An 11,669-nucleotide genomic window follows, 5' to 3' on the forward strand; every position below is an offset into this window, starting at 1 on the left:
TTTGTTTTTACTGCCCCTCCCTCGCATTCATTTCCAGACTCTTCCTCCTTGCCCAGATCTACTCTATCCCCAACAAAGCTCTTATTCATTTAACTTCTTGAAACTGCACTTTCAGAGAGAGTTAAGGGCCTGACTCTGTACACAAACTTGCAGAGAGACAATAGGGCTGATGGGTAGGTAATCAGCAGGGATCCAGGTTTTCTGTTTCCCATGGAAAAATGGAGAAAACCACAGATTCCCTGTTTTCTTTGGAGAAAGCACAGATTTCCCCTTTTTAGCAGAGAAATCTGTGGATTCTCCACTTTTGCAAAGAGCCCTGCAGGCAGGCACAGTTCCAGACTGCAAGAGCTGATTGCAGAAAGGGCGGGGAAACCCGCAGCCCTGCCTGGAGGGGGAGGAGAGAGGGAAGGGCAGGGCCTGAGCCTCTGAGTCAGTCAAGGCTGGGCTTAGGCTGAGGCTCGCCCTTTGTCCTTTGCCCCTAGAGCCTGGAGGTAAGTGGGGCTTGGGGGGTTGTGGGGCAGGGCTAGGGGGGAAAGTGGCTGGGTGCTGAGGGAGCGGGTGATGCACCGGGTGCCACTGGCCCCAGACAACACACCGAAGCGCCTCCCTGTCCTCCACCTCAACCTGCTTCCAGGAGCAGGGCCAGGGGGTAAGTGCAGGGGTAGCCCTCTGTGGGCCGCACATGCACTAGTCGGTTGGTGGGGGGTTCGCACATAGTGGTTGCTGCCGCACCCCCTGTGTTGCCTTCCTGCAGCTGGTCGCACAGCTTTGCAGGCAAGTGTGGGGCTCAGCAGTGGCAGTATAGTGGCGGCTGCCGTGTGCAAGCTGCAAGGGCTAGCTGGCTGGCAGCAAGGGAGGGGGGTGGATCACATGCAGCAACTACCACCGCACTGGCACAGCTGGCCACGCAGCTCTGTGAACACGGCTCCTCAGGCACAGCTCTGCAGTGGTGCAGTGGTGGGGGGGGGGGGGGAGGGTTTGCACAAGGCGGCCACTGCCACTTGCCTGTGGAGCCATGCCCGTGGTGGTGGCTGCTGAATACGAAACCTTTCCCACACTGCTGTTGTGGAGCTGTGCCCACAGAGCTGTGCAGCCAGCAGCAGTGGCAGTGTGGTGGCAGCCACAGCTGCCATGTGCAAGCCCTGCCCTGCCCCCTCCCCCCCCCCGCGGGCATGGTTCCTTAGACAAGCAGCAGCATGGGATGGTGGTGGTGGTGACTGCATGCTGGCCAGCGGGGGCACGGGGGTTTTGCACATAGTGGCCACCACCACCTTGCACAGCTGCTGCCGCTTGTCTTCAGAGCTGTGCCTGCGGACGGTGGGGCTTGTGCATGGCAGCCACTTCCACACAGGCACAGCTCCACAGGCAAGCAGCAGAGGTGGTGGTGGCCACCACATACGAGGCCCCCAACCCCCCCACTCCTCCACCCGGCCAGGCCACAAGTGTGTGGCTTGCACATGGCACCCGCCACCGCACAACAACTGCTGTGCCCCATGCCACTTGCTTGCAAAGCCGTGTGGCCAGCCACAGGAAGTCCACATGGGGTGCAGCAGCAGAGTTACGGTAGCGGCCACTGTATGCAAAATCCCCCATCAGGCTGGCCGGTGTGTGTGGCCCACAGAGGGACACCCCTGCCCTCACCCCTGACCCTGCTCCTGGGAGTGGGCACAGGGGCATGTTCCCTCCCCCACTTGTTGATCTGGCACCCCAGCACCTTCCCTTTCTCCTGCCCTGCCCCACCCCACCCCACCCCACCCCTTCCTCCCACACACACTTACCTGCTGGGGTGGATGTCAGTCTGTCTGTGCCTGCGTATGTGGGGCTGTTGTGGGGGAGTGGGGCACCTGGGAGGGCTGGGGGGGGGCCTTTAATTTTAATCTCAGATTTTTGGGGTTTTAATCAGAGAATTTGCAGTTTTTAATTGGAGAAAACCAGGATCCCTGGTAATCAGGTCTGTTATCTCTCATCTCCATATACTGCTGTTAACAAGGATGTTATCTCTGGAGACACAAATCCACAGGTTGAGAACTGAAACTAAGCATCACAGAGATGCTTAATGGGATCTTCTAGAATGAACACTGAGTCCCATTGGATACAGTGGTTTTCTTTAATCTTTACTAATCTATAGAGGAGCCTCTAGGAACCTCATAAGATTGGGCCCCTAATATAGTCCGTGGCCTGTTGTGACCTATTTATAAAACTTTTTTCTAAAAAGGTTACATGAATATATTGTCTCAAATAGTATATAATTAGAAGTTATAATTCCTATTACATGATGATATGTTTGAGTTTTTAACATAACCTATATATAGTTTTAATTTAAGATTTTTTTTTAAAAAGCATCTGAAAAATAACATTCTGATTAAATAAAAAAAAATTCCGATTAAATTTTTAAAAATTGTTTATTTATCCACTTCGCGCACCACTCATTGGACCTGCAGCACCAACAGGTTGGGCACTACTGCTTTAGGCTATTGGGTTCCCTTCACCTTGTGCATTCTCACTAGTTTTATTTAATTAGTGTCTAGGAGCCCAAGCTTAGGTCAGCGGTCCTTGGTGCTGAGTACTGCTATGCATGCGAACACGTGAAACCCTCTCTAACTGTGTAGATGAGGTTCTTTGGGTAAATCTGATGTCTGTTATTAGATCAACTAAACAGTTGGATTTTTTTTTTTCTTAGCAAGCTTTTGGGTTTAAAAACACTTTGTCAGGCTGAGGAAGCATCTGTAGTTGGTGTGCATGCAAGAAAGCCAGTCAGTGAAGATATAAACCATCAGAGAAACAACACCAACACCTTACAACATTCCAACCTCAAAATTGATAAAACTCAAAGCAGCAACCAACCCTCAAATATCAATCTCTCCATGTACACGATTACCAAAACTGAAAAATCTGTCCTTTCTAAAGGCCTAAATTTCTGTCCAGACAAATACCCTAATAAAATACTTCAATGTGGAAAACTAGAAGAATTCTTCCAATGCCTCTTTCGCAAGCAATATTTCCACAACGAAAATGAATCTAGTTCCAACAACTCCTCATCCTCTGGCAACACTGAGGGAAAGATCAACCCCCAAAAACATCAGATTGGACACCTCACAGTAGATAAAACTCTAACCTTGACCACTATATTGACTCCTTCAGGGAAAGAATGAACAATTAAATAACAACATACAGCACCATAACAGCTTCTCCCTATCAGAGAGAAAGACCATAGAATCTCTAAGCTATAACCACCAAATAGTAATAAAACCAGCAGACAGAGGAGGAGCCATAGTCATTCTTAATTGTGAAGACTACGTAAATGAAGCCAACAGACAACTCTCTGGCACCCCCTACTATAAAGAACTACAGGAAGATCCTACTCCCCTTTTCACCTTGAAACTCAAAAATTCCATCAAATTTTTTCCTTCAGAACTACAAGAAAAACTATAGACCTTGATTTCCCCCCCCCCATTTTCTGATCCAGGGGCTTTTTACATGCTCCCTAGATTCTACAAATAAAGGAACTGTAGCAGACCTCTCGTATCCAACCATGGAACTTCAACTGATGAAATGCCAGGTTTTGTCAAATCAATCCTAAAAACGTTTGTGACCCAAGGAGCGAGTTCTGTCCAACTATTTCTCGCGTACTCCAGCACCAACATTTCCTTTTTAGACATGATGATCAGTATCCAGAATGATAAAATACAGACCATGTTATACAAGAAACCCACAGACCAGCATACATATCTGTACAGAACCAGCAATTGCCCTAAACACACCAAGAAAGCTGTGACATACAGCCAAGCCCTCAGATGCCACTGAATTTGCAGAGGAGAATACCTAGATTACCATTGCATGAAATATTAAAAAGGCTTTCACTCAACAAGCATACTCCTCCAGAGAGATGTATTGTACATTTGAAAGAGCCACCCGGATAGCATGTGAAGAATTGCTGCAGTATGCAAGGAAATCCCTGATGAATCGCACACTGTTGGTTATGACATATCACCCCTCCCTTGAACCTATGTGGAGAATCCTCAAACAATTGCAACCCATACTAGAAGGAGACCCAGTTCTTAAAGAGATCTTCCCAGAACCACCCATGCTAGCCTTCAAACAAGCACCGTACCTCACTAACCTCATCACCAGAAGGAAACTTCCTACGGCCCAAAATACACCAAGTAGATCCAGACCATGCCATAGCAAGAAGTGCAAAACCTGCCAACGTATCTCTACCACCCCCACAACTACTACACCCCACAACAGAACCATCAGCGTTCCTGGATCTTATAGCTGCGCCTCTAGAAATGTAATACATCTTATCCAATGCACCAAATGCCCTGATGGAAAATATGTAGGAGAGACCAAACAACTGCGCACCAGAATGAATACATACCAGAAATCTATATTTCTGCTGTGACAAGAATACCCAATTACCAGTGGGCATAGGCAACGTGTAGGGGAGCATGTGCCCGTGAGATTGGTCCTGGCCGGCACTGAGAAGCGCTGGAGGCACTGACCCCTACCCAGGTTGGTGATTGGCTACTGGTGCCCCAGCAGACTGGAGACCCGTGCACAATTCTCACAAGAAAACCACTCTCTCTCTCTCTCATCCTCAAGGGGAATTTACAAAACACTTTTCACAAATGAGGCTATAAACTTCACTTCTTCAACCTCCTGGATAGAAAAAATCATGGACTAAATATAGACATTGGATTTATGATGCATTATAACCTGCCTTACATGTAAGTTCCCAGGTACCTCTCCACTATTTACCTGCTACATTCCTTTCCCCACCCCCCAGCCTCTCTCTCACCCACTGACTCCTCAGTTTACATCTTCCCTGGCTGGCTTTGTTGCATGCGTACCAGCGTCTAGCTTCTTTACTGTTCATTGCATCCAGGAAGAGAACGCACCAACTGAAGATGCTTTCTCAGCCTGACAAAGGGTTTTTAAACTCAAAAGCTTGCTAAGAATTTTTTTTCCCAACTATTTAGTTGGTCTACTAACAGATACCAGATTTACCCAAAGAACTTTGTCTGCCTATGTCCTTAGACCAACACAGCTACAACCTACACCTCTCTAACTGTGTGAGATCTGTTCTCATGCTTCCCATCTGCCCTGTACTGCTGCTTGGTCTTCATCCAAGAAACATGCTATGTATATACCAAAATTTGTAGAAGCTGAACTGTCAGTTAGAGGTTATCTACAAGAAGACTTGTGTCTAATAAAAGAAAGATCTCTTCTGTCTTGCTTCCTGAGCCAGGTCACCGTTTATAAATGTCCCATTCTGACTGGACCACAGCTGACCACATAAAGGTTATTGACTTGAAGTCCTGAAAGGGAGTGAGTTGTCTTCCTCTTGTTGCTGATCTGGTTCCTACTAGGTTATATATTGCTCCTTGGTATGGTTTAGTCACAGTTCATTAGAAACTGAAATCTCAGCAAGTAGCCAGTAAGAAGGCGATACCTCAGACTCATGTATTTTAGCACAACTGTCATGCTAGCACTGATTCAAGACCATAAGGTTTATATTTGTTGTGTACAAACTAACATATTTGATGATAGGTATTAGTTCCCCAGCAGGCATTTCTGACCTCTTTTGCAAAAACATTATTGGTTTCTAGCTCTATGGGGTCCAGCAGTAAGATAAGTAAACCAATTTCCTTCAGTCTTTACTATTGCTTTAATATCTAAACTGCAATGAACGTAGAAAAGGTAGTTGCATAAAACTATTTTGGTGTACTGAAGTATATAAGAAACTGGTACAGAATCTGACATTGAGCTGCTTCTACCTTTTGCTGCAGCTGCTCTGCTGGCATTGGAATGTCCCTTTTTAAATGGAAAGATATTGATGAGAAGCTCAGATGCTTCTGTGAGCTGAAAACCTCATTTGTGCTTTTCCACATTAAGAGCTTCCCATATATTCCCTTCAGAAAGCTACCCAAAGCAAAATGGATGGCCAAGTAACTTAGACTGTATCTGTTTACCTACCCATTAAATTATTTTTAAAAAACCACATCCTAGATTTCTGGAGCATTTTACGTCCTTGTTCAGATATTCTTGGTGACCATCTCACTTGAGTGGTGGCATGCACTGGATGCACATGAGAGTTCTGAGATCCTTGGCTGTAAAGTCTGGTACTGTAACATGTCTGTTATCGTTTTGAACATGTAGTTGTTGAGTTTCCTGAAAGTGCTGGAGCCAGAAGGTTAAGCAGGCAGTCCAATGCCTTCTTCACTCGGTATTCTGAACCTACCAGGAAGAAATCCATAGAACCTGTGGAACAGACAGTTGATCTGGATGATGGAGCTGTTGTAGGAGACACAAGTGAACTTGAAGAGCACAAAACAGAGGAAGAGGAGATAAGTGAGGATGGTTCTGAAAGTGAAGGTAAGAGAGATCTTTGTGGTGGCAGAAAGTGGCTGGATGGCCTTCTTCCTAGGGCCAGTCTAGACTATAGAAAGATTTTGATTAAGACTATTATCAGTTCTATTGTCCTGATTGCACAGAAGAATGACATCCAGAGAGATCTTGAAGCTGATGAATTTTCCAAAAGTAAAGGGTTTTTTTTCGATGTTGCCATCTTCAGTAGGCTAAATCTTCAAACTTGTCAAGGACTACATCTTAATTGGTGGGAAGATTCAAACCACTTTGTTCCCCACTACAAAGTTTGAAATCAACCACAGCTGCCAAACTTTAGAGGTTTTTTTCTTTGAGGCCTGAGGGTCTTGCTGCCATAGGCAGTCTGAACTGTGGGCTCCATGCAGTTCCAGCTGTGGGAACATGCAGTTCTCACATTTCCCCTGTGCACAGATTCATGATGCCTTTCTGCTAGAACACTGAATGAAAACTTCTGATGCCTTGCATCTGCTGTGGATATCCAACACCCACCAAGCAGTGCTGTAATGCCAGGGCAACATTCTAATATTATAAAAGTCTCGATCTGTCTATCTTGTCTGTCCATAATGCTTTATTTGCACTCTGATTGACTGACAAACAGAAGAAGCATTCAGATAGGAAGCGGCGAAGCGCCACCATGATGGGGGGGGTGAGGCCAGCTGTGCTACGTGCAGGTGGCAGCAATGGAGTGGGGGAGGCCGCCAGAGCTGGCCTTGTCAGTCCTGTGTCCTGTCTTCCCCCACCTTGCTCCTTGGAGGTGATTGGGGGCAGGGGCGAGCAGGGTCAGGATGCCACCAGCGGTGGCCTTGGCCCGTCTCTCCCCCCTTCTGTTGTTGCCATCTGCAGAGCTGATGCGGTGGGGGGAGGAGCAGGCCTGCCATAGCAGTGGTGGTTGGGGGAGGGAAGGAATGGACCCAGGCCTGATGTTGGGGGAGGGGAGGGAGGTTAGAAGTGAGCCCGAGCTGGGGGCTTGCTGCAGCAGAGGGAGGGAAGCTGGGGGCCCAGCCTGACACAGCTGTGGCTGGGGGAGGGGAGGAGGAGGCCTCCTTCCCCCTTTCAGGCCTGGGCCCACTGCTCCTCCACCCCCTCCCCAGTGTCAGCCCCAAGCTCACTCCTCCTATGCCCCCACTGCTGCCAGGTCAGTCCAGGCTTGCTGCTCACCCCCTCCCCACGCTGCAGCAGCTCAGCTTCTCCCCACCCTTGGGCCTGATCCTCCCCTACCCCCGCCGATGCAGCAGGAAGAGGGGAGCGGGCTGGGACCCCAAGCAGCAGTAGGGAAGCGGGGAGTGGGCCCAGGGAGGGGGGGCATGGGGCTCCACCCCCCCCCCCATCATTCTTGATGGGCATTTGGCTAGTAAGACTATAAGTGCCACGTTAGGTCAGACCTATGGTCCATCGAGCCCTGTATCCTGTCTGACCATGACAAATAGTAGTTGCTTTAAAAGGAGACTATGTCAATGGACCATTATTTCTAGACTAAATCAACTTGTTCCCAAATGTACCTGTGAACTGGAAAAGCAAAGTTGGGATTTTTTAATATAACAGGAATGGAATACTTGTCAGTTTGTGGGGATTTCCTCAGAAGTTAAGTGTAGAAAGAACTAGTTCCAACTTACTGTGGCATTTCCCCCCACCATGGCCCTAGAATAAATAAAGTACCATGTATGTACCATGTAACTTACCAGGCACTAAGTCTAAGTGAGGAGCAGGAAGAGATGGTGATTAGCATTGCTTAAACAGGAGGAAGCTCTTAAGCCTCCTCTTAAGAGGAGGCTAGATGTACACCTTGCTGGGGTCATTTGACCCCAGTACTCCTTCCTGCCATGGCAGGGGGTTGGACTCGATGATCTGCTCAGGTCCCTTCCGACCCTAGAAACTATGAAACTATAATGCATTAAAGGTAGAAGACTTCTTGAGAGCTGCTGCTGTAAGTACTGAAAGACTTGATCAGGCATGAGAGGGGTAAGTGGTCATGAGATGCTTACAGTAGTGGTACATAGATGGAAATTTTTGGAGCTGATACCAGTAGCTGTTTTTTAAAGAGGCTTATCGGCCAATACCGATCTGATTTCCGATACCAGCCTGGCAGCTTGAAGAGCAGTGGCCAGCTGGTAAGTCTGTTGTGGTGGAAGGGGAGGGGAAAGGGAAGAGGCGTGGGTAGGAGATTGAGGCCTCTGCACTGAGAGAGGGAGTAGGGCTGGTGCTGCCCAGCCGGGGTGGGGCAGGGTGCAGGACAGCCACAAGCAGCTCATCAGGGAGGTGGCTCCCTCTGCTGTATGCACTCTGGGAAGGCACGAGGGGGAGCATGTGCCTCCAGATGTGTGCGGGGTGAGCTGGGGCTGGGGCCAGGGCTGCACTGGGCTCTTTGTGGTGGGGTTGGGCCAAGCTGTCCTTTGGGTGGGCGGCGGCTATGCTGGGAGGGGGCTGCAGCTACCCTGAAATTCACTGTAGCCTCCCTCTCCCTGCAACCCTCCTTTCCAGCACTGCCACCACCCTCACTGAGTGCAGCACAGCCGAGCCCAGCCCCCACTGGGAAGAGCCCTGCGCAGCCCTAGCCCACCCCACACAGATCTGGGGGTACATACCCCCCCATGCCCTCCCAGACCAGCAGTGGGAGCAGCAGCACGAGGTGCTGGATGAGTGGCTCTTGGACAAGTGGCACACAGCAGCAGGAGCCTCCCCACGGACAAGCCACGGCTCCGTCCTGCACCTGCCCTGCCCAAGCTGGGCAGTGCTTGCTCCAGCCCCACTCCCTCCCTCCCCATGGGGGCCTTGATCTGCCCCTGCAAGCTCCTTCTCTTCCCCCTCCCCTTCTACCACACACACCAGCTGGACACAGCTCTCCAAGCTGCCTGACTGTGCTCCTTGCCACTTTTGTGCTGCCATGTGGCTGCACGCAGCATGGGCCGTTTATCGGCCAAATTATTGGCCACATCAAGCCAATTTCTGATGCAGACAGTTTTCTTTATATCAGTGCTGATCTGATATCAGACCGATGTATTGGTGCATCTCTAGCTTACAGTCTGGTTTGCAGTGGAAAAATCCTACATAGCATGACCTGTCTTGGATGCTTTGGCAGCCCCTACAGCAGGAACTCTAAACCACGGGAATCCAGAGTTTATGTGTGTGTTGCTTTCTATCCTCAGAACTTTCCACGGAGATGCCTGCATTTGTCCGTGCTACGGCCTACAAGGTTTCTCCCTCGCTATCAACCCCACGTTCTCTAAAAACGGCTGTGCCCAAGTAAGTGCAATACCAGGCAGCAGACTGGAAGCTGATGTAGCTGCCAGGCTGGAGTCCTGAGGACTGCTTCCCCATTGTTGTCTATTGTAGGGAGGGCATCTCTGTAGGCTATTATTGGATGTTTTATCACTGGTAGCAAGGCAAAAGAGATCCTGAGTGTAAGCACATGAAGGGAGCTGGCAAATTAATGTATTTAGTTAAATACTTCCCAGAACAGTTCTGAGATCTTTCAGTGAGTGTTCACTGAATCTTCCCTTTGAAGCTGCTGCAAGGACACTGGGTAGAGAGATCTGTGGCCCAACACTGAGGTGATTAAACCATTTTGCATGGGGAGGAAAAATCACAAGTTATCTTGCCTTGCTAAATGAACAGTTCTGTATTGGTTTGGAAATGTGTTGTAGCTCAGTGGCTCAATAAGAGATGTGCCTAGTTGAAGACAAGGGGAACTTCTTGTCTAGTCCAGTCTTCCTGGCCAGTCAACCCCCTAGCCAACAATGTGCTTCATGAGAACCTATATTAGCAAGCTCTGGGGCCAGGATAACCTTTCCTCCGGCCATGTAACTCTCTTGGCTTGGTCTAGTTTAGGGGTAGGCAAAATATGGCCCACGGGCCACATCCGGCCCGCGAGGCCATTCTGTTGGGGCTGTGGGGCCTGTAAAAAATTTAGAAAATTAATATTTATCTGCCCTTGGTTCCTGTCAAAAATGGCCAGAACTAAGGGCAGTAGGACTGAGGGGAAGTCCAGCGGGCTCCCATGACAGCAGGGCCCTCCCAGCCCCCACCCTGCCAACAGGAAGCTCCAGCCTGGGCTTCTGGCCTGGGACCATGTGGTTGCCCTGGTGGTACCAGAACCTCAGGTAAGGGGGAAGTGGGGTGGGGAAGGGCAGGGAAGAAGCCCAGGAAAAATAGCCTGGGAGAAAGCAGCCCGTCACCTGCCCTGTGGCCAGCACCCTGCACTGCAGCTGCTCACAGCCTGTGTGGGGCTGCTTGTGCCTGCTTTGGACAGCCTCGTGGGCTGCAAGCAGCTGCAGTATGGGGCACCAGCCATGGTGTGAGGGAGGGCCCGCTTTTCCCCGCGCTCAGTTTTTCCCCGGGCTCCTTCCCAGTGTGGAGGAAATCGGCCCCTTCGCTGCCCCACGGCCAGTGCCCCACGCTGCAGCTGCTCGCAGCCCATGCAGGGCTGTCCGTAGCAGGGACAGGCTGCAAGTGGCTGCAGCGTGGGGCACCAGCCACGCAGCGGACAAGGGGCCACTTTTTTTCCTCCCTGCCCTGTGCTCAGCACCACCTTGTAACCTGGCCCTACTGCCAGCCTGGACCTCGCACTGGCTCTGGGCTTGCCTGTCGAGGCTGCGCATGGTGGCAGCAGCTTGGGGTGCCCCTGTTTGCCATGCTGGGTAGTGTTTGCCGCTGCCGCCTCAGCTGCCCAGCGCGTGAGCTCTGGGCGGGCAGCCACTGACAAGCGAGCCTGGAGCTGGCTTGGAGCCCAGGCTGGCAGCAGGGCTGGGTTACAAGCTGGTGCTGAGCATGGGGAAAAGCGGCCGCTCTTTCACCCTGTGTCCGGCACCCCGCACTGTAGCTGCTTGCAGCCTGTGTCTGCTCCAGACAGCCCCACGTGGGCTGCGAGTGCCTACAGCAGGGAGCGCTGGCCACAGGGTGGGTGAGGGGGCGCTTCTCCCCACGGTCAGCACCAGCTTCTTCCCTGCCAGCTAGCAGAGGGTTGGGGCTGTGCGCTGCCCACCTGTACCGTGGGGCTGGGGGGCACTGGGTGTGAATGGGCGTGGGAGCCAGTGGGAACATGGAACCTGCACTGGTGTCCTGGGGCCAGTGCTGGCGGGGCCCAGAGCAGGGTGGCAGGAGTGTGGGGTCCCAGCCAGCAGGGGTGTCACAGGCTAGCTGGGCACTGTGAGTATATCAATTGAGCCACTAGGCTGTTTGGTTCGGGATTGAGGAGGCAGAGTTGGGAGTAAAGCAATTGGAAGTTTATTATAACACACACACACACACACACACACACACACACACACACACACACACACACACAC

General features: G+C 50.6%; 1 protein-coding gene across 1 annotated transcript in view; it reads left to right on the top strand.

Moving 5' to 3' along the window:
- Positions 1–11,669, top strand: part of CENPT (centromere protein T) — a 78,610-nt gene that overhangs the window by 23,475 nt on the left and 43,466 nt on the right. Inside the window, exons 12-13 of the mRNA XM_019505872.1 lie at positions 6,160–6,375; positions 9,531–9,627. Of these exons, the coding sequence (XP_019361417.1) occupies positions 6,160–6,375; positions 9,531–9,627 (313 nt within the window). The remainder of the gene's footprint in view (positions 1–6,159; positions 6,376–9,530; positions 9,628–11,669) is intronic.

Source organism: Gavialis gangeticus, unplaced genomic scaffold (genome assembly GCF_001723915.1).
Source record: "Gavialis gangeticus isolate Ggan-Ray unplaced genomic scaffold, GavGan_comp1, whole genome shotgun sequence".
NCBI classification, from domain to species: domain Eukaryota; kingdom Metazoa; phylum Chordata; order Crocodylia; family Gavialidae; genus Gavialis; species Gavialis gangeticus.